The sequence below is a fragment of the Populus trichocarpa genome, chromosome 15 (assembly GCF_000002775.5).
Source record: "Populus trichocarpa isolate Nisqually-1 chromosome 15, P.trichocarpa_v4.1, whole genome shotgun sequence".
In the NCBI taxonomy this organism is placed as follows: Eukaryota; Viridiplantae; Streptophyta; class Magnoliopsida; order Malpighiales; family Salicaceae; genus Populus; species Populus trichocarpa.
In genome coordinates, this window is record NC_037299.2 from 11,442,766 (window position 1) to 11,464,251 (window position 21,486).

The 21,486-nt window shown below is 32.3% G+C and overlaps 3 protein-coding genes across 4 annotated transcripts; all 3 read left to right on the forward strand.

Moving 5' to 3' along the window:
* The first annotated feature begins 717 nt into the window (after window positions 1-717).
* On the forward strand, window positions 718-5,223 carry LOC7463102 (uncharacterized). Of its 2 annotated transcripts, XM_024586195.2 has the most exons (9): window positions 1,259-1,400; window positions 1,818-1,934; window positions 2,470-2,637; window positions 2,848-2,946; window positions 3,098-3,199; window positions 3,308-3,412; window positions 3,910-4,047; window positions 4,150-4,470; window positions 4,646-5,223. In XM_024586195.2, exons 2-9 carry the CDS (start codon window positions 1,896-1,898, stop codon window positions 4,934-4,936), a joined length of 1,263 nt encoding a protein of 420 aa, XP_024441963.1. In that variant the 5' UTR covers window positions 1,259-1,400; window positions 1,818-1,895; the 3' UTR covers window positions 4,937-5,223. The 2 variants fall into 2 exon arrangements, with proteins under 2 accessions (XP_002321680.1, XP_024441963.1); XM_002321644.4 differs by lacking the exon at window positions 1,818-1,934 and having other exon boundaries at window positions 718-1,400.
* A 7,742-nt stretch (window positions 5,224-12,965) lies between these two features.
* LOC7463103 (lysine histidine transporter 1) lies at window positions 12,966-15,492 on the forward strand. Its single transcript, XM_002321645.3, has 7 exons — window positions 12,966-13,262; window positions 13,433-13,816; window positions 13,934-14,327; window positions 14,498-14,603; window positions 14,731-14,822; window positions 14,922-14,990; window positions 15,078-15,492. The coding sequence occupies exons 1-7, from the start codon at window positions 13,063-13,065 to the stop codon at window positions 15,174-15,176; spliced, it is 1,344 nt and encodes a 447-aa protein (XP_002321681.2). The 5' UTR covers window positions 12,966-13,062; the 3' UTR covers window positions 15,177-15,492.
* Window positions 15,493-16,311: 819 nt separating this feature from the next.
* LOC7463104 (protein PLASTID TRANSCRIPTIONALLY ACTIVE 10) lies at window positions 16,312-21,436 on the forward strand. Its single transcript, XM_002321646.4, has 12 exons — window positions 16,312-17,086; window positions 17,283-17,342; window positions 17,445-17,474; window positions 17,776-17,849; window positions 17,996-18,077; window positions 18,192-18,265; window positions 18,547-18,613; window positions 19,167-19,259; window positions 19,411-19,587; window positions 19,664-19,714; window positions 20,242-20,393; window positions 20,911-21,436. The coding sequence occupies exons 1-12, from the start codon at window positions 16,349-16,351 to the stop codon at window positions 21,344-21,346; spliced, it is 2,034 nt and encodes a 677-aa protein (XP_002321682.2). The 5' UTR covers window positions 16,312-16,348; the 3' UTR covers window positions 21,347-21,436.
* Window positions 21,437-21,486: the final 50 nt, after the last annotated feature.

Genomic DNA, 21,486 nt, shown 5'->3' on the forward strand with positions numbered 1-21,486 from the left:
GAGATTAACTTGTGCCTTTTCTCAAGTCAATTCCCCCTTATCAGATTTTAAAATTATAGTAATACTTAGTTGGAGAAGTTTGAAATTAAAAGTTTTTACATGAATATTTTAAAAATAATAAACAATTCCTTGAAATGACTACTTGATGAAGTGGTCCTCAAACACTCAACTTTAGAAGCTTTCAAATTCCTCATTCAAATGTAATCTAGTTTTTCATAAATAAAAATGATGCTGCTCATGTGAGATATGGTTGGTTGGTTGCAGATGTGGCTAACCCCCCATGAAAAGTCTCAACGCTCTATCTCTTACCGACTCAGTCTTTTTTTTTTCCCCCCAACATTTCAGCCAATGAACACAGAAACTTTTCTTCACTCTTCATAAGAAACATGGAAGCTTTTCTTTTTCCTGTAAGAAAATGGTGAAGTTACGGAATCTTCTATGCTCAATTTAAGGCACAAAACAGTAAATAATTCAAAATTTCTACCAGAAATGTAGAGCAATCACATGACCTTTTTGCCCATATCGGGAAATAAAAAAAAATAAAAGAAAGAAAAAACTGTAGATGCCATTTATATTCACAGCACAATAAATTTCCTAATGAATTCAAAAAAAATAAAATAAAATAAATTCCCAATTTATAAATCTAGAATTCAAAACACCAAATTACCAGACTACCCATACTCAGCTTTATTACCAACACCTAACATTCTAACAACATGTTTTTTAACAGCTAAAAAAAAAACAATAAAATTCGAATTTCCTCTGTTTACGATCTCTCCGCCAATACACTAAACCCCCCCCTCTGTCTGTCTACAGTTCCTTTCTCTACCATCATCTCCTCCTCGTGAATTCTTTCACATTATTCTCTCCGAAATGTCTTAACACACTAAAGTAACTGACTTTTTATTAATTAATCTCTCCGTTTAAAAAGAATGGCAACCTCGGCGTTTAAATCCACGACAAAGAGAACACCTATCGGCAACGACAAGTCGTCTTCCTCTGCTCACCGGCGTTCACGGAGTCTGAGCCGCTTCTCCCGACCGATTCCTCCCGACGACTTTTCCGATGATTCTACGGCTCCGTCGAGAGGGAAGTTCGTGAACATGGATAGAGGATCGGGAGTTCCGGATATAAGTCTCGACGATCTCGCTATTCAGTTGTTGAGTTTAGGTGATCGAGGGCGGTCGGGTTTTAGAAGTGGTGACGTCAGTCATGAGGAGAGAGTTGCGGGTGGGTCCCTGAGGAGAGGAAGGTCTGTGTCGAGGCAAGGCAGTGAAAGTAAAAATAACAGCAAGAGTTACAGTCGTGGTGGTGGTGGGGGGAAGGTGAATTCGGATGGTAGTAATTCGAGGAGGAGACGGTCTGTTTCTGTGGTTAGGTATCAAAATGGTGATTCCGAGGTGAACAAATTATTGCTTATTCTCAATAGTAATTTGCATTTTTTTGGTGGAAATTTATTGATGATTTTGTTAAAAGAAAGAAAGTTAGCTTTTTGAATGTGGGGATGGATGTGTGATTTACCTTTTTTGTTTAATTATTATGTTAAGAAAGTAGTGAATGGTTAACTGTGGGTATGGAGTGAGTAAATAGCAATCATGGACACTTTTCATTTTGTGTACTTTCTCACTTACAAAGTTATTGCATTGGAGCCCATGATGAGAGAGCTACCATTTTGGAATTTAAATGTTATTTTTTTATGGATGATTTTGGATATTTCAGCTATAAAGTTAATTTGAGAGGCTTGAAACATGCCAAGCTGGATGCTTTCAAATTGTTTTTGTTGCTGTAAGTGACTACATTAGTATTGGATATTTCAGCTATAAAGTTAATTTGAGAGGCTTGAACCATGCCAAGCTGGATGCTTTCAAATTGTTTTTGTTGCTGTAAGTGACTACATGAGTGTTGGATTTCAATGTGAAGGCTTCTATATAATGGTAATTTGTTGAACTAGGTTGTCTTGAGATTCCAATTAAGAGTCGAATTAAATTTTGTTTATGTTTGTGCTTTTACTGTGTAGGGTTTTTTAATTTTTGTTTATTATTTTTTTTGTTTCAATTTGGTATATGGATCGGCCGCAGATATTTTTTGAGGTTGCTCTGATTCTGAATATGGTTGGTGCCGGTACACTTTTGTGCCTTTCTTAATAGATGGTTACAAACTTTTTAGATAACAAAAGCTGTTTAAAAAGTTCAGTGCTAAGATGTGTTTGCATTTATATAATGCACTAAATTGGAGAGTCATATGGCCAAAGCATGTGAAAATGTAATATTTCTGAGATTGATGCGCAAAATTAGTGAGTATATATGTGCGCGCGCGCGCCCACATGTGACCTTGTCTTTTATATTTATTCATGTAATATCCTGGCCTGAATTATTCATGTCAGCTTGAGTACTCGAAATCGTCTAGGCACATTTTAGTCAATGCCATTCTTTTTTAATATTTGTATGTTGTTTTTCTTCGCAATATCAGAGTGACCCAGAGCATTCTCAGAATTCAAGAAATCATACTAATTCAAGACGTCAGAGCAACGGAAACAGCCAGGTCCCTTTATCAAATAAGCCACTAGCATCAAATCATAGACCCGGACTGAGAAGGTCTCTTAGCCAGAAAGATTTGAAGTATCATGATGGCTACTCTGTAAGACTTGTATCTATTCAAGCTATGTTAATTACATCAAGTATGTTGTTGAATCTTGTGTTGTATCTGATAGGCTGACAATCAAGTCTGGTCCATTGCCTGGCTTGTCACACATGCATGCACATATACATATATGTTGTTATTTTAAATTCATTCAGATCCTTTTCATATTTAGTTGTTTCAAGACTGAATAAAATTTGGTCCTTTCAGAGCCATTCATCAAGCCTAACTGATGATGAAGGGAGGGATTCTTGTTCCAATAAAAATGGATTTGAGAGAACAATACGAACAGTTTATGCACAGAAGAAGGTTGGATATGATTTTTGGAAAAAATTATGCAACGGGTGCTGTTTCAGTGCCCCTCCCTCTCTGTGTCTGTGTCTGTGTGTGTTTTTGTGTATGTGTAAATGTCCTCCTCTTCAGATCAGTCACTTATTGGCCAACCTTTTCACCCATTTAGGCAGAGCATCCCACTGGCGATGATATGAACAGCGGGCTGTATGAAGCAATGAGAAAAGAACTTAGGCATGCAGTAGAAGAGATCAGGATGGAACTTGAACAAGTCTGTAATTCTGTTTCCCATCAACTTGATTTGATTATCTGTATTATATATTGCCTGTGCATCCTTGATTTGGTTTGCTGATAACCGGGTTCCTTGAAATTGACGCAGTCTATGGAGAAAACAAATATAGACTCCTTGAAATCTGGAAAATCTGATGGTTTTCAGGGTGGTTCTACTATCATCAGAAGGAACCATGCAACAAAATCAGATCAGGTAAGAAAAGTTTACATATGATCTTTCTGTTGTGCCAGTTTATCTTGTTGCACTAAATTGATTATCGATAGAGGAATATTTGATTCTGATAAATACTGGCAGCTTTTATTTATGGATCTCTCATATTCATGCATAATTGTTGATCTAGGAGGGAGCTTGTCACATGTTCTTTTATGTTGTTGTGTAAAAATCATATTTTGTAGATTTCTTATTCTACACTGGTTTTGTGAGAGTATTGAGAGATTGATAGCTCTGAATATAAGCAGACATTGCAACTTGCAAGTTTTTTTTTATCACAATGGTTTAGTTAGGGATTTTACAGTTTATTGACACTGGTGGGATTATGACATACTGCAATCTTAATGACTGTAAAACTGAAAACATGATTACTTCCCTTCTTGACACACATTAGAAAGACTAGTTAGAGAACTAGTTAAGTTGCTTTTTCCACTGGCATTTCAAGATGACTTGTTCATATATGGATGTTTTATTAACAGTCTGAGAAGTGTAAACAAGATTTATTAGCAAAGCTATTGTTGGAGAAGCAACATGGTAGAGATATCTCGAAGATTGTGAAAGAATTGCTTGCTGATCCAAAGAACACTGTTTCAGAAAAGCCATCAAGAGCCAGAAAGGTACTTAGTCCTCCCTTCTATGCTCTTTCACTGTTTGAGACTTGCATATTGTCTGTTCTTGTGTCAATTTGTTCATTAAGGTTTCCAATTTGTGGTGTTCAGAGGAGTAATGACAGAAGTAGGATGTCTGAACGATTGACAGAAGAAGCAGAGAAATACTTTGAGGACTTCATTTCAAATGTTGAAGATACAGATATTTCGTCTTTGGATGGGGAAAGGAGTGATACAAGTTCAACTTTAGGAGGAATAGCAAAGACAGAAACTTTTCAGAGACCAGTGATATCCAAATCTCAACCTGTAGAAATGGACGGTGTACTGCTGCCCTGGTTACAATGGGAAACTTCTAATGATTCTTCTCCTCTATCCTTAAAAAATAAGGAGCTAACATCAACTCCAAAAAGTAATTTATGGGATGCAGCTCAGGTAATCTATGGCCCATTTTCTCTTTCAAGCAGATCTAAGACCTTGGAAGAAATAGCAAATTTACAGACAATGCTTGTTTCTTGTGCTTTTTTTATGCATTATATAAAGCTATCAAGACTTGTTTTATTACTCTTTCTGTGTGGGTAAATAAACTGCATGTCAATTCCCATTATAGGAAGCAACCCCTGCTCAAGAGTTGAGCATGCACCCCATCAGTAGCCGTGGAAGCTGTAGCCCAGGACTTACAGATGGCCACTCGACAAATATTAGAGAACTTAAAGGGAGTAAATTTGGAGAACTTGAAAGCTTCAGAAGACGAATTTCATTTAGAGGAACAAGGTCACAGTTTGACGTTGATGACTATCTTAAGCGACCAAGTGATGAAGATTTTCTCTTGGAAAGTTGGAAGCAACAACAGAGAATTCATTCAGGTGGTCTCCTGCTTTGCAATCGAATGTTTTTCTAGCTGTAATCCACAAATCTTCTTAAGGTAGCTGTTGGCCTTCATCTTTTCCTCAGAAATCCTTCTCACAATGCCCTCTGCTTCTAGGTTGATACTTAATAGAAGTGCCCACTTACTTTTTTTATACAGATAGTCGTAGCATGCCCTTGTTTTCTTTAGGGATCATAGCAGATGTCTATGAAGGTGCAAGATTTCTCAGCTTACAATTGTGTTATTATTTCATTATATGTACCATTTCTGTGAGAAAGAAATACTACAATCTCATAACCCCTCGTCATTTCCACCAAAAACCGAGTATTGAATTATTATTATACCATTATATTTCCTAAAATTGCCCAGTTTCAATAAAAAATCTTATATTATAGTAATTAGCTTACAAGGGCTTACACCCTGACTGAAATCCTTAATTCTTTTCCATTTGAAATTTCAAGTCAACTTTTCGTTAATTGTTCATATATCGATTAGTAATCTCTATGTAATTTCCTAAACAGCACATAAAAACTAAAAACTGGTGTGTACTTTTTTAGATATAGCAGCTGTAATTTTTTAAAATGTTTTTTATTAAATAATATATTAAAATAATATTTTGTATATTTTAAAATTTATTTCTAACATTTTTATATCAAAATTCGTAAAAAAAAATTTCAAAAATTTTCTACACACAAACAAAAACACTTTTCTCAGTTACTGGGAGTTGTTTAATATATATATATATATTAAACTCAAGAACCCTAGCCTAGCTCTTTGAAAAACCAAACTGAGAGTCCATGTTTGTTATGTTTGTTTGAGAGGATAGTTGTGATTGTTTTTTAAAATGTTTTTTATTTGGAAATATATTAAAATAATATTTTTTATTTTTTAAAAATTATTTTTGATATCAACGTATCAAAATGATTTGAAAACACTAAAAAAAATATTAATTTTAAAAAATATTAATTTTTTTCAAAAATAATTTTGAAATACAAAAATAAACTGTCCCCTTATTTAAATGCAGAGCTAAGACTGATTGGGCGGGGTTATGTTTTCTTTGTTGATCAAAACAATTTTTTTATTATTATTATTTATCCATGAGAACTAACTACAAAACTTAATTCGGTTAAAATGTATCTGAATATTTATTTTATAGGGTTATTTTAATCCAATGTTTATCTTTTTAGAATAAAATAATATTTTCTTAGATACGTCTCACCCCAGTTTTTTTAAAAACCTAAACTTTTGTTAACGTAGATAGTTTAGAGAGACATTGAAAATGTGAGATTAATTGCTCTTCTCGTGCCAAACAAGTTTTTATTTCAATTTCAATTTCTTACTGTATTTTATTTTAATTGTTTTCAGAACTGAAATATTCTTGAAAATCCAAGAATGTTTTGTTTAGGGTAGTGATTAAAGATTAGTTTGTTTGATGATTTGAGTAAAACTTGTAGCAGAGTTTGCAATCCCTGTTTTAATTGCGAGGGAAATTACAAGAACAACTGTAGTGCAAGTTGGAGTCGTGGGTATTAATCTTGGACATTTGGTGGATCAGTCCATTTCTTTGATTATGAGTAAATGTGATTACTAAGCATATTCTGGATATGTAAATGGAATTAACAGACAATTAATAGTAAAGTCATATGAATTATAATCTAAATTATAATTTGAGTATTACTAATATTATTAACTCAGTCAAAGAAAATTTCAGATTCAAAAGAAAAAAAACTCTTATTTTTTTGATGCATATATACACTTCAAATTTCAGATCAAATGCAGCCAGAGAAGGATATGTCAAGCACTGACAACACCTAATATTAATTGATAAAATTACAAATTAAAAAAATATATATATATTTAAAGGTGAAAAACACTGACAACACCTAATATTAATTGATAAAATTACAAATTAAAAATATATATATATATTTAAAGGGTGAAAATAATAAAAAAGAAAAACAAAATATCATTTCAGTATTAAATAGTGTTTTTTTGAGTGTTATTATAATAATTTATCCTCACCTTTTATTATTTTGTTAATAATTTCTAAGCTGATGGATTGTAGACAAATCACTTATGCTTGCATACGTAATTAAAGTACTCGTGGAAAATTTTATTTAATTATGAAAGTAAGTGCGTTTATATTTGTAATGTGAAGTACAATTTATTTGTATATTTAATTAATAACATTTCTATTACTTCTGGTCAATTTTTCTACTCTTAAGCGTTTTAGAATAATTAATTCAAAGTCATCTTGATTTAGGGAGACATTGAAGAAACCTTTGGACACCTAAATTCTCTATTAAGAGTCATAAATTAAGAAGCAAGTCCTCTTAATGAAAATTGTATTATCAAATAGCAGCAATTAACTTATCTTTTGTACGCCAATTATTATGTAATACACTAAATGAAAATGGTAAATCAGTATAGAAATGGTAATTTTGTATTTTTTTTCTCAATTTTTTTTACTCTAGCACTAGCAAAATTACAATGTTTGATTTTTTTTAATTTTTTTATTCTAGCATTTTTGTAGCAGTGATAAAATTATAATTTTCTTACTTTTTTTACTACAACTTTACTCTAACAATGAAAAAATTTTAATTTTAATTTTTTTTGTGGAAAACCAATATGCCCACGTACTCAAGTTGGTCCAAAGTCATCTCTTCCATAAAAAAAAAAAAAAGATTATGAATGTTTTCAAGTATCAAAAAAAAGATTATGAATGTTTCCAAGTATCAAACTTCGTTAGAAACTCCCGTTTAGGGAGATTTTATTGGCTTAGAAAAGAAAAGAAATAACCCTATAATATCATATCACAGTGAGTATATATATGTATATAGACAAATAATTGAAGTGCTACTGAACATCATCTATAATTTAAATCTCGTTACTGGATGATTCAGTCAAACAAATTTTAGTTTCAAAAGGAAACACACTCTTGTTTTTAGCTGCATATATACACTTCACTTTATAGTATCTTAATGTTTTATTGTAGCAATTTTATAGCAGTCATAAAATTATAATTTTCTGATTTTTTCTTACTACAACATTACTCTAACAATGAAAAAATTGTAATTTTAATTTTTTTTTTGTGGAAAACCAATATGCCCACCTGCCCAAGTTGGTCCAAAGTCATCTCTACCATAAAAAAAGAAAAACAAAAGATGAGGAATGATTCCAAGTATCAAACTTTGTTAGAAACTCCCACTTGAAGAGATTTTATCGGCTTAGAAAAGAAAAGAAAAGAAATGACCCTATAATATCGTATCGCAGTGGGTATATAGATGTATATAGATAGATAATTGAACTGTTTTTGAATATCATCTATAATTTAAATCTCGTTAGTGGATAACTTAGTCAAAACAAATTTCAGTTTCAAAAGGAAATAAACTCTTCTTTGTATGTGCATATATACACTTTATATTATTCTTGGTAAGAAACAATGACTTTAAGATATATAAAACAATTGTGTGCATCAAAGGGGAAAGTTGAGCTTAAATATTATACTTATTTATCTTTTACTTTTATGATAATGATTATTTTTTTTATTTTAGAATTTCATTACCATTAGTAGCTCTTTATCAGTTTATTGATTCATATATTTTTATTTTTATTGCTTAAATAACATTTTTACATTTCTTGATAAAGAGAATCATGCCATCTATTTTGTTAGTCCTTGCATAATAATTTTTCAAATAAAAAGTATAATGAAAAAAATTATAAAAGAATAAAGATAATAACAAAAAGAATAGTATAAATAGGTCAAGTATAAAAAATAAAAAATAATATTATTTTTCAAAAAAATATGTTAAGAAAAAAAATAAAAAATACATTAAAAAAATAAAGACAAGAAAAAAAATGAGCCAAGTGTAAAATAAAAAAAAATATATCAAATATAAACAGAAAATAAATCTAAAAAAAAAACTTGTTTTCTACAAAAAAAAAAAAAAAGAAAACACAATTGTGCCACCGCTACAGTACACCACTTGCTACGATAGCCAAAATTCTAGAAATAATTATAAAATCACTATTTTCCTTTTTGTTTATTGTATAATTAACTTATCTTTCGTTTGCCAACGTACAAACTACAAAGACATAGACTTAGTCCCAATATGCCCAATGTTTCCAAGATATCAAACTTTGTTAGAAACTCACGGAGATTTTATGGGTTTAGAAAAAAAAATCCGGTAATATTATTTATATAGATAGATAATTAAATAACTACTAAACATAATCCATATTTTAAATATTTTTAGTGGATAACTTAGTCAAAACAAATTTGAGTTTCAAAAGGAAACAAATTCTTATTTTTAGATTCATAGATACACTTCACAGTATAATATCTAGCTATCTGCTATCTAAATTCATAATTAATTATTAAACAATTATGATTTTCTAGATAGTTTGTTGCTATTTAGATTAATTTTAATTTCACAAAATAATAAAAATAAATTAAATACAGCTAGTAAAAAATATGTCAAACACCAACAACAACACGAAGAAAAACCCGAATGACTGGCTTCCCATCACCAAGTCTAGGAATGCCAAGTGGTGGTATTCTGCATTATGAGTGTTCTTACAATAATTTAGCTTAACTTTTTATTATTTTGTTAATAATTTATAAGCTGATAGAATGTAGACAAATCACTTATGCTTGTATATGTAATTAAAATACCCTTGAGAAATTTTATTTAATCATGAAAGTAAGTGTTTTTATATTTGTAATGTGAAGTACGTACAATTTATTTGTATATTTAATTAATAACATTTCTATTACTTCTGGTCAATTTTTCTACTCTTAAGCGTTTTAGAATAATTAATTCAAAGTCATCTTGATTTAGGGAGACATTGAAGAAACCTTTGGACACCTAAATTCTCTATTAAGAGTCATAAATTAAGAAGCAAGTCCTCTTAATGAAAATTGTATTATCAAATAGCAGCAATTAACTTATCTTTTGTACGCCAATTATTATGTAATACACTAAATGAAAATGGTAAATCAGTATAGAAATGGTAATTTTGTATTTTTTTTTTCTCAATTTGTTTTACTGTAGCACTAGCAAAATTAAATATTTGATTTTTTTTTTAGTTTTTTTATTGTAGCAATGTTGTAGCAGGGATAAAATTATAATTTTCTGTTTTTTTTTACTACAACATTACTCTAACATAAAAAATTTGTAATTAAATTATTTTTTTGTGGAAAACCAATATGCCCACCAGCCCAAGGTGGTCCAAATTAGTCATCTCTACCATAAAAAAGAAAAAAACAAATTAGGAATGTTTTCAAATATCAAACTTTATTAGAAACTTCTTCTTAGAGAGATTTTATCGGCTTAGAAAAGAAAATATACAATTGTGCCACCGCTACAGTAGACCACTTGCTACAATAGCCAAAATTCTAAACATAATTATAAAATCACCATTTCCCTTTTAGTTTATTGTATAATTAGCTTATTTTTTGCATGCCAATAATGTACAAACTACAAAGACTTAGTCCCATACCATATAAAAAAGAAAAAGAAAAAAAAGAGTAGGAATGTTTCCAAGATGTCAAACTTTGTTAGAAACTCTCAGGGAGATTTTATTGGCTTAGAAAAAAAAAATCCTATAATATATATATATATATATATATATATATATATATATATATATATATATATATATATATATATATATATATTGTTATTGAACATTATCTATAATTTAAATCTTATTAGTGGATAACTTAGTCAAAACAAATTTGAGTTTTAAAAGGAAACAAACTCTTGTTTTTAGGTATATTTAAACATTTCACAGTATAATATCTAGTTATCTGTTATCTAAATTTATAATCAATTTTTAAACAGTTATAATCTCCTGGATAGTTTGTTGTTATTCAGATTAACCTTAATTTCATAGAATAACAAAAATGAAAATGGTAAATCAGTATAGAAATGGTAATTTTGTATATTTTTTTTCTCAATTTGTTTTACTGTAGCAGTAGCAAAATTACAATATTTGATTTTTTAAAAATCTTTTATTCTAGCATTATTGTAGCAGTGATAAAATTATAATTTTCTTACTGTTTTTTACTACAACATTACTCTAACAATAAAAAATTTGTAATTTGTAATTTTTTTTTTGTGAAAAACCAATATGCCCACCTGTCCAAGTTGGTCCAAAGTCATCTCTACCATAAAAAAAAGAAAAAAAAAAGATGAGGAATGATTCCAAGTATCAAACTTTGTTAGAAACTCCCACTTGAAGAGATTTTATCGGCTTAGAAAAGAAAAAAAAAGAAATGACCCTATAATATCGTATCGCAGTGGGTATATAGATGTATATAGATAGATAATTGAACTGTTTTTGAATATCATCTATAATTTAAATCTCTTTAGTGGATAACTTAGTCAAAACAAATTTCAGTTTCAAAAGGAAATAAACTCTTCTTTGTATGTGCATATATACACTTCAAATTATTCTTGGTAAGAAACAATGACTTTAAGATATATAAAACAATTGTGTGCATCAAAGGGGAAAGTTGAGCTTAAATATTATACTTATTTATCTTTTACTTTTATGATAATGATTATTTTTTTTATTTTAGAATTTCATTACCATTAGTAGCTCTTTATCAGTTTATTGATTCATATATTTTTATTTTTATTGCTTAAATAACATTTTTACATTTCTTGATAAAGAGAATCATGCTATCTATTTTGTTAGTCCTTGCATAATAATTTTTCAAATAAAAAGTATAACGAAAAAAATTATAAAAGAATAAAGATAATAACAAAAAGAATAGTATAAATAGGTCAAGTATAAAAAATAAAAAATATTATTATTTTTCAAAAAACTATGTTAAGAAAAAAAATAAAAAATACATTAAAAAAATAAAGACAAGAAAACAAATGAGCCAAGTGTAAAATAAAAAAAAATATATCAAATATAAACAGAAAATAAATCTAAAAAAAAACTTGTTTTCTACAAAAAAAAAAAAAAAAACACAATTGTGCCACCGCTACAGTACACCACTTGCTACGATAGCCAAAATTCTAGAAATAATTATAAAATCACTATTTTCCTTTTTGTTTATTGTATAATTAACTTATCTTTCGTTTGCCAACGTACAAACTATAAAGACATAGACTTAGTCCCAATATGCCCAATGTTTCCAAGATATCAAACTTTGTTAGAAACTCACGGAGATTTTATGGGTTTAGAAAAAAAAAATCCGGTAATATTATTTATATAGATAGATAATTAAATAACTACTAAACATAATCCATATTTTTAATATTTTTAATGGATAACTTAGTCAAAACAAATTTGAGTTTCAAAAGGAAACAAACCCTTGTTTTTAGATTCATAGATACACTTCACAGTATAATATCTAGCTATCTGCTATCTAAATTCATAATTAATTATTAAACAATTATGATTTCCTAGATAGTTTGTTGCTATTTAGATTAATTTTAATTTCATAAAATAATAAAAATAAATTAAATACAGCTAGTAAATAATATGTCAAACACCAACAACAACACGAAGAAAAACCCGAATGACTGGCTTCCCATCACCAAGTCTAGGAATGCCAAGTGGTGGTATTCTGCCTTACGAGTGTTCTTACAATAATTTAGCCTCCCCTTTTATTATTTTGTTAATAATTTATAAGTTGATAGAATGTAGACAAATCACTTAATTATGCTTGTATATGTAATTAAAATACCCTTGAGAAATTTTATTTAATCATGAAAGTAAGTGTTTTTATATTTGTAATGTGAAGTACGTACAATTTATTTGTATATTTAATTAATAACATTTCTATTACTTCTGGTCAATTTTTCTACTCTTAAGCGTTTTAGAATAATTAATTCAAAATAATAATTAATTCAAAATATATATATATATATATATATATATATATATATATATATATATATATATTTTGTTATTGAACATTATCTATAATTTAAATCTTATTAGTAGATAACTTAGTCAAAACAAATTTGAGTTTTAAAAGGAAACAAACTCTTGTTTTTAGGTATATTTAAACACTTCACAGTATAATATCTAGTTATCTGCTATATAAATCTATAATCAAGTACTTTTAAACAATTATAATCTCCTGGATAGTTTGTTGTTATTCAGATTAACCTTAATTTCATAGAATAACAAAAATGAATCAAATGCAGCCAGTAAAGGATATCTCAAGCATTGAGAATGCAAAGAATGACAATGCGAAGAAAGACATGAATGACTGGCTTCCCATCACCAAGTCTAGGAATGCAAAGTGGTGGTATTCTGCCTTTCACAATGTTACAGCCATGGTTGGTGCTGGGGTCCTGGGCCTCCCATATGCCATGTCTCAACTTGGATGGTAAGTAAGCATTCAGTAGCCAAAACAATGGCTAAAGGATCATTATTTTCTGGAGTCAAATTGTCTAGCTAGGTCTAGAGGCTGGAATTTATAATTAACCATGGCAACAGTAGTGTTGATTACTTAATGTGATCTCAATGGCTAAATCATGTTTTTTGTTTTGTTTTTAGGGGTCCCGGTGCTGCTGTATTGATCCTGTCATGGGTTATCACTCTATATACACTATGGCAGATGGTGGAGATGCATGAAATGGTGCCTGGAAAGAGATTTGATAGGTATCATGAGTTAGGGCAGCATGCATTTGGTGAAAAACTTGGGCTTTGGGTGGTGGTTCCCCAGCAACTAATGGTGGAAGTGGGTTCGAGTATAGTGTATATGATCACTGGAGGGAAATCTCTGAAGAAGGCTCATGATACTATCTGGCCTAACTACAAAGAAATCAAACTTACCTATTTCATCATGATCTTTTCCTCGGTTCACTTTGTCATCTCTCATCTCCCCAGTTTCAACTCCATCACCGTTGTCTCTCTTGCCGCTGCCGTCATGTCCTTGAGGTAAGATAGATCTGCTGTCATTTCTATATGCTGTCACTAGCATTTCCAAGCTAATTTTGTGTCCAAACTCCTTGAATGGTGTTCTAATTAAGATCAATTGTGTGTTACGTACTGTAGTTACTCGACTATTGCGTGGGTGGTTTCATGGCACAAAGGGGTTCAACCAGATGTGCAGTATACCTCAAGGGCTTCAACAAATACCGGGCAGATGTTCGACAGCTTCAGTGCTCTAGGAGATATAGCTTTTGCCTTCGCAGGGCACAGTGTGGCGTTGGAGATCCAGGCAACAATCCCTTCCACACCAGGGAAGCCTTCCAAGAAACCAATGTGGAAAGGAGTGGTTGTTGCTTATCTTGTTGTCGCTTTGTGTTACTTACCTGTTAGTTTCGTAGGTTACTGGGTGTTTGGAAACAAAGTTGAGGACAACATACTCTTATCACTAGAGAAGCCTCGTTGGCTTGTTGCCGTCGCTAATTTGTTTGTTGTCATTCATGTCATTGGAAGCTATCAGGTATGCTTAAACAATCTTACTCCTTTTCCTTTTCTTTTTTCGAGATTAATCAGTGAGGCTGCATGTTATAAATTCATTCCAAAGATAGATTATTATTCTTAAATTTGCATTGATTCATTGATCATAAGCTTAGCTACATTAATAATGCGCCATTGTTTTGCGTAATACAGGTTTTTGCAATGCCGGTGTTTGATATGATGGAAGCATTCCTAGTCTTGAAAATGAATTTCCAACCGGGTCAGCCGCTTCGCTTCATAACACGAATTCTATATGTTGGTGAGGAGAAATCTCCAGAAAAACTTCCATTGATTACTGATTTTTGTGTAGTAAAAGGAGTGTTCTTTTAACAAAGGGAGATGGTTTTGGTTTGATTAACTTTTAATTTCGTGTTATTTTGATGCAGGATTGACCATGTTCATCGCAATGACATTCCCATTTTTTGGTGGGCTTCTAAGTTTCTTTGGAGGATTTGCCTTTGCTCCCACCTCATACTATGTAAGGCACCATGTTATACATATCTATGCTTATCTTTCTTGCTTCAATAAACAATATGCAAAGCTCAAAATGCCGCAATTGTTTGCAATCTCTTTGCAGCTCCCCTGCGTCATTTGGCTTGCTATATATAAACCAAAGAAATTCAGCTTGTCATGGCTCGCAAATTGGGTATGTTCCTGTTAATTTCCAGCCTCTTTTTTTTTTTTTCTAATTAGCAATATAGTTGTGGTCTTAATTTCTTCTCATTATCTACAGATATGCATTATCCTTGGCGTTGTATTGATGGTATTAGCCCCCATTGGAGCATTAAGGCAGATAATACTACAAGCCAGGGACTTCCAGTTTTACTCTTGACTTTGCTGCGTACATAAGGGATGTTGAAGTGCAGCTGCATGCTCATGCCCATGAACATTTCATTTTTATTTATTTCCGTTCCTGTAGAATAATGGGACTTCAAGCTCTGCTTCTTTATTAGTTTATTTTCTGTATATATTCGTCTAGGAGTACTAAAATGGGAGATGGATATGTAAAGGCTGCATGATCTATTAACATTCATGCTCAGCCTGTGTGAATCTCCTTAATTTTCAATCTTTGTATTCAAGAATTCTCGAAGTCCTTGTTAGCTTCAAGCTTTCTTTGTAGTTTGAATCAATTTCGTACCACTTTTAAAGATTTGGACTTGGTTTGGATGTTCCATCACGAGACCCGGTGATTATTTATTTTTGAACTATGTTTGATTGATATTATAGTAATAATTATTTTTTAAAGTATTTTTTATTTAAAAAAATATCAAAAAAATATTTTTTTTATTTTTAAAAAAATACTTTTAAAATATATAAACAAACATGCTATTTGTATTACACCCTGATTTTCAATTATATTTTATTGAAAAAAATATTAAATTAATATTTAATAGTATATCTACCTTTTTTATTCATGATTATAGCTATCTTTGAAAATATCCTAAGCTCTTTACAGTGTTTAATCAAAATTAAATCTCAAAAAAAATCCCACAATTTTCATAAAAAATATAGTTAATAACTTAGAAGAGGTTCAAGAATCATACTGTTAAACAAATTAGTCCTTAATATTGGTGGTTTTCAAGTTTCATGAACTTAATTTAACATTTGTTCAAGAAAAAAAAACTAACAACTAAATTGGAAATAAACTTAGACTTGGGGGACTAAATTGTGCTTCCATGTGTTCTTTAGCAAGTAGTAACAACACTCATGCCATCTATTTTCTAGGGATTGATAATAGATGTATTTTAAAGTATTTTTTTAAATATATTAAAATAATATTTTTTATTTTTAATATTATTGGACCATCATATAAAAAAATTAAAACAAAAAAAAAATAAAAAATATAATTTTACAGCAAAAATAAACAGCCACAACAAAAAGGGCAAAAATCAAATCCAATTTTGTAAAAATAAAATAAGAAAAACTCTTACTACAATTTTAAAAAGTGAAAACTAAAAGCTTTATCCACTACTCACTCACTCACTCTCCATTTTGCACACGAAAATGCAAATCCTCCGAACTCCTTTCCCTCTCTTCTCTTTACCCAAACCCCTAAACCCTTCCCTTAAACCCCACCATAAAAACCACCACCAGTTCCTCCTCCTCCCTCGGCACCCTCTCTCCACCACTCTAACACCTCCAAAATCTTACAGCTCAGATGAATTCCCAGTAGACGAAACATTCCTTGAAAAATTCGCACCAAAAGACCAAGAAACCGAAGACGAAGCTCGAAGAAAGAACTGGATTGTCCGTGGCTGGGCACCATGGGAAGAAATCCTAACCCCAGAAGCCGATTTCGCGAAAAAGTCACTAAACGAAGGCGAAGAGGTCCCTCTTACAACCCCAGAAGCAATTGAAGCATTCAACATGTTATCTCCAAGTTACCGTTCGCAGAAAATTAAAGAAATGGGGCTTACTGAAGATGAGTGGTATATGAAGCAATTTGAGATAAAAGGGGAGATACCGGATAAGTTGGAGACCGAATGGGCTAGTCCATTGGTTGTTCGACAGGTGGCACCGAGGGACTGGCCGCCAAGAGGGTGGGAAGTGGATCGCAAGGAATTGGAGTTCATTAGGGAAGGGCATAAATTGCAAGGAGTTAGAGTGAATTTGGAGGATTTGGAAAATGGGGTCGGTGTTGATAAGGAGAATATGTGTTTGGAGAGGTATAAGGTGTTCTTGAAGCAATATGAAGAGTGGGTTGAGGCGAATAAGGATAGACTAGAAGAGGAGTCGTATAAGGTAGTGTTTCAAATGATGGAAGGGAGTGAATTTCTCATTTGGGCTTTCTTTTATAGAGGAGCAGAAATACACTAATGTGTGATTTTTTAATTTTGGTTTTTAAAATACACTAATGTGTGATTTTTTTATTTTTTTATTTTGGTTTTTAAAATACACTAATGTGTGATTTTTTTATTTTTTTATGTTGGTGATACAGGAAGACCAAGATTATTATCCGGGTCGAAGAAAAAGAGGGAAAGACTATAAAGAGGGCATGGTTGGACAATGCTGCAATATCTTTCCTTGTTTATACCGTCGAGTTTCAAATTTTAGTTGCTGAAAGATAGTAATAATGGTTTTTTTTTTTTTTTTCTTGCAGTATGAGCTTCCATTTTATTACCCGGGGCAGGTGAGTTCCTGAGCTTGTTCTGTTCCTTGCTGATTTTCTTTTTCTCTGGAGTGCGTAATGTAGCTCATGTATAGAGCCATAATAAAGTTTCAATTGCTCGCTAAAATCTGATACATAGGACAGGAAATGTGAACTTATTTTGGATGATACATCAAAGACATGCTATACTTGTGTTAGCCTATTGAGAATTCTATACAGGATCTTGGCATGTAGATATATCCTCTTTGAGCTGCTAACAGGGACTTGCGTTGTTCTATCTATAAATTGATGATAATGTGCAGTTTGTGAAATGTCATTGCAGATCTGTGAAGGAAAAGTTACCACTATACATCTATATCAAGGAGCCTTTGTTGATGTTGGAGGTGTGCATGATGGGTAAGTATCGTCACCTTATACTTCCTAATCTGGCTTGCGGGAAGCTAGATTTTGTCACCTCCCAAGTGTTTGCTTCCCATCCATTTGCTTGAATGTCTGATTGGAGGTTCCTCATTCCAATCCACGTTCATGTCTATGAATTTCAGATGGATCCCAATTAAACGCAATGATTGGTTTTGGATTCGCCATCATATAAAAGTCGGTATGCATGTCATTGTTGAAATTCTGGTGAGCAGTGTTCTTGGCTTGCACAAATATTGGTATATATGTGAATGTTTCAAACCTGTGGATCTTGCATGTTGAGTGGCCTTGGCTATTTTGACTGGTTCAATTTTCTTGCAGGCAAAGCGAGATCCTTATCGTTTTCGATTTCCACTTGAAATGCGTTTTGTCTATCCTAACATAGACCATCTTATGTATGTGATTCCGTTACACTTTTGTTGCTAGTCTTGTCCTCTTAAAATTTGCAATACTTGATTCCCATGTCGTACCCAAAGTGAGTAGCTTCACATACTGGGTTACCATGTGGCCTTGCACTGTAAGCCACATGGGTTTCTCCTGTTAGAAAGAGTCTGTGGTAATAAAGTACTTCTATCTATTTCTACCAGCTAATAAGTAGTTAATGGTGCTGTTTTAGAATTTATCTATATTTATGTGCTTACCCTATGGCTTTTTGACATTTTTCATACTCTTCCAGCTTCAACAGATTTGAGTTTCCACCGGTATTTCATCGTGATGAGGATACAAACCTGGATGAATTGCGGGTCTGTAAGCTTCCTTATAAAAAAAAATTGCTGTCCCCTTCTGTTTCTCCTATATTTTGCCCATGATAGGCCTTTTCCAATTCAGTTCTATTCATGGTTGCCTCCTTTGATGGCATGGATAAAGTCTCCCAGGTTAACCATGGCATAGCTTGGTGCATTGTGGAATATGGGTTCACATGATGAATTACATATCATTCACATGCTTGGATGGGCAACCCATCCGTGGCAGTTTATATGGCAATGGCATATTTCATATGCTATTATTAGTTTAATGTGACTGTAGGATCTTTGAGTTGTTCTCTGAATTGCTTAATATTGGACTCAACCTTATGGTCACTGAAGGGTATTTGAATACTGTTGGATCTCCCATCTTAACCAGCTGAGTCAGTTAAAACATGGGGAAATGTAGTTTTGGAAGGTGGTTTTTTGTTACAGTAGGGGCTGGACAATCTAGTCTCAACTTCTTCATTTTGCTAGTAAATTCCTACATGTATTGTATTTTTTGGAACTTAATGTCTCTCTATTTGTCCTTCACGTGCACTTACATTTGCAGCGTGACTGTGGAAGACCTCCTGTTCCTAGGAGAGATCCTGAAGATAAACCGGAAGAGGAACCTCTATTGTCAAATCACCCTTATGTAGATAAGGTGCCTTTCTGTAGCATTTTTCTCATTATTGTTTTTGTAGCCAGTTAATGATGGTCAATTAAGGTTCAATGCCATCGGTAATCCTGTCTATTTTAAGAACTGTGTGCTGATCCTCTTTCTTATGATGGGTGAACTTGGGTATTTTATGCAGTTGTGGCAAATCCATGTTGCTGAGCAAACAATTTTGGATGATTGGGAGGCTAATCCTGAGAAATACAAGGGCAAAATGATATCCGAGTTGACTGATAATGAAGATTTTGATGAAGAAAATAGCATTGAATATGGTGAAGCTTATCATAAGAAAACAGTACTGCCTAAAGTGATTCTGGTGAGGAACATTCTTTGATAATGTACACTTATTTAGTCTGTTGAACACAGCTGACATCTCTTATACCCATTTACAGAAAACGAGTGTTAAAGAACTTGACTTGGAAGCTGCCTTAGCCGAGCGTGAGGTCACGATTTTCTTGAGTTGTTTATTATCTATATTTAAAATTTTATTGATTGTTTTAACATAGTTGGCTTCTCAATTATGATTTAACCAACGTTTATATTTCATTTGTAGATAGAACTATCTTCTATGTACATGTGTTCAATGTCTGTTTTGTCATCAACCAGGTCCCATATGGTTTACCTCTGTTTTGAAGGTCAAATTTAAAGCCAGCCATGTAATGTTTTATTGTCTCAATCCTTGGCTTGGAGAACACAGAATGAGTCTCTTGCTCCCGGTGCTTTACTTGCTATTTGCTAGTTAGATAACGCACGGCCAAGTTTCCATTCTGTTCACACATATGCCATATTCATGCAGGATAACCAACCTTCAAAATAGTTTTAATGGCTTGGCTTTTCAGTCATAACTAGAAATCTATTTTATATATTGCTGTAACTTAAACTTCCACTGCAACATAATCAAAGCTCCTCGTAAATATGTCAAACTAGCTTTCTCATTATACTTAATTTTTTCAATGTTTTCTGGATGCAGTTTCATAATAAACTAAGAATGGAAGCAAAGGAAAGGGGAGAGAAATATAAAATCACCAAGCTGAGACGAAATATAGAAATGGATGAGTATGACTTGTTGCACTGGCGTCGATCATTTGAGGAAAGAGAAGCTTTGATCAGAGACATCAGCTGGTGACTCATCTGTTTCTCTCTCTCTCTCTCTCTCTCTCTCTTGGAAATATTTTATCATATTATATTTAACATATCTATGTTAGCACGAGCTCCTTCAGGCCCTTCCTGGTCAGGTTGTCTAATATAAAATCTTTAATTGAAGCATGATAATCGTCATGCTGATGTTATAAAGGATGGGTGTTAAAATCATGCTCACTGCTTTGGATTTTCTTGCTTAGAGTTGCTTGGTTCAAATTCTACACTGTGATCAGGTTGCCTGTTCCAGCCATTTTCAGGAATCAGTTCCTTGTTTTTGTATGGTTAATAATGATGCCCTCTGTCTTTGGAGCAGAACATGAGCAAATAAAATTTATTATTAATATATTCCAGCGGGAGTTCCTTCAATTTGATTCATGGGATCAAAACATGGCTGATTGCTACCTTTATATTTATATATACACACGCATTTACCCTATCTTTGATTGGCTGCATCACTTCCTCTTGTTTTCTCTAACTCAAGCTGGACAATATGTCGCAGCCGTCGAGCTCTTGGTCTGCCAGTGGAAGAACCAGGAAGGTACAAGCCAGCAAGTTTTTTTGGTAAGGACCAGTATGATCCTGAAAATCCTTTATACCGGTATGACTACTGGGGAGAACCCAAGAACTCGGAAAAGAGCAAGCAAGAGAGGATGACAGAGCTTCATAACAAATCTATTGTGGGAAAGGGCAACGTTTGGTATGAAATGTCTTATGATGATGCCATCGCACAACGAATGCAAAGGGAAGCCCGTGCAAAGGAAGAGAAGCAAGGAGTGGAAGAAGATTCAGACAGAGATTATGATGATGAGGATGATGACGACGATGACATTGATTTTAATCTCTTAGGTGACTTTGGTGTTGACTTGGCAAATCGCCCAGTAGTTAATGGCACTGAATCTGCTGGACTATCAGATGAGGGTATGTTTGGCAATTAACAGAAGGTGAATAACACTCACCCTAAATGAATTTCATATATTTTACGGTTTTTTGGAAAAGAAAAGAAGGAAGAACACAAATTAACTCTACTTTTGCCATGTTTATTTAAAGTGACCAACCTTCTGGCGCAGCATATGCA

Coding starts and splice junctions, on each gene's coding strand:
- LOC7463103 (XM_002321645.3), top strand. CDS start 13,063: ATGAATCAAATGCAGCCAGTAAAGGATATCTCAAGCATTGAGAATGCA. Junction 14,823..14,921: donor TTGCTCCCACCTCATACTAT/GTAAGGCACCAT, acceptor ATCTCTTTGCAG/CTCCCCTGCGTCATTTGGCT. Junction 14,991..15,077: donor TGTCATGGCTCGCAAATTGG/GTATGTTCCTGT, acceptor CATTATCTACAG/ATATGCATTATCCTTGGCGT.
- LOC7463104 (XM_002321646.4), top strand. CDS start 16,349: ATGCAAATCCTCCGAACTCCTTTCCCTCTCTTCTCTTTACCCAAACCC. Junction 18,266..18,546: donor CCTAACATAGACCATCTTAT/GTATGTGATTCC, acceptor ATACTCTTCCAG/CTTCAACAGATTTGAGTTTC. Junction 20,394..20,910: donor TTGATCAGAGACATCAGCTG/GTGACTCATCTG, acceptor AATATGTCGCAG/CCGTCGAGCTCTTGGTCTGC.
- LOC7463102 (XM_002321644.4), top strand. CDS start 933: ATGGCAACCTCGGCGTTTAAATCCACGACAAAGAGAACACCTATCGGC. Junction 2,638..2,847: donor AGTATCATGATGGCTACTCT/GTAAGACTTGTA, acceptor TGGTCCTTTCAG/AGCCATTCATCAAGCCTAAC. Junction 3,413..3,909: donor ATGCAACAAAATCAGATCAG/GTAAGAAAAGTT, acceptor TTTTATTAACAG/TCTGAGAAGTGTAAACAAGA.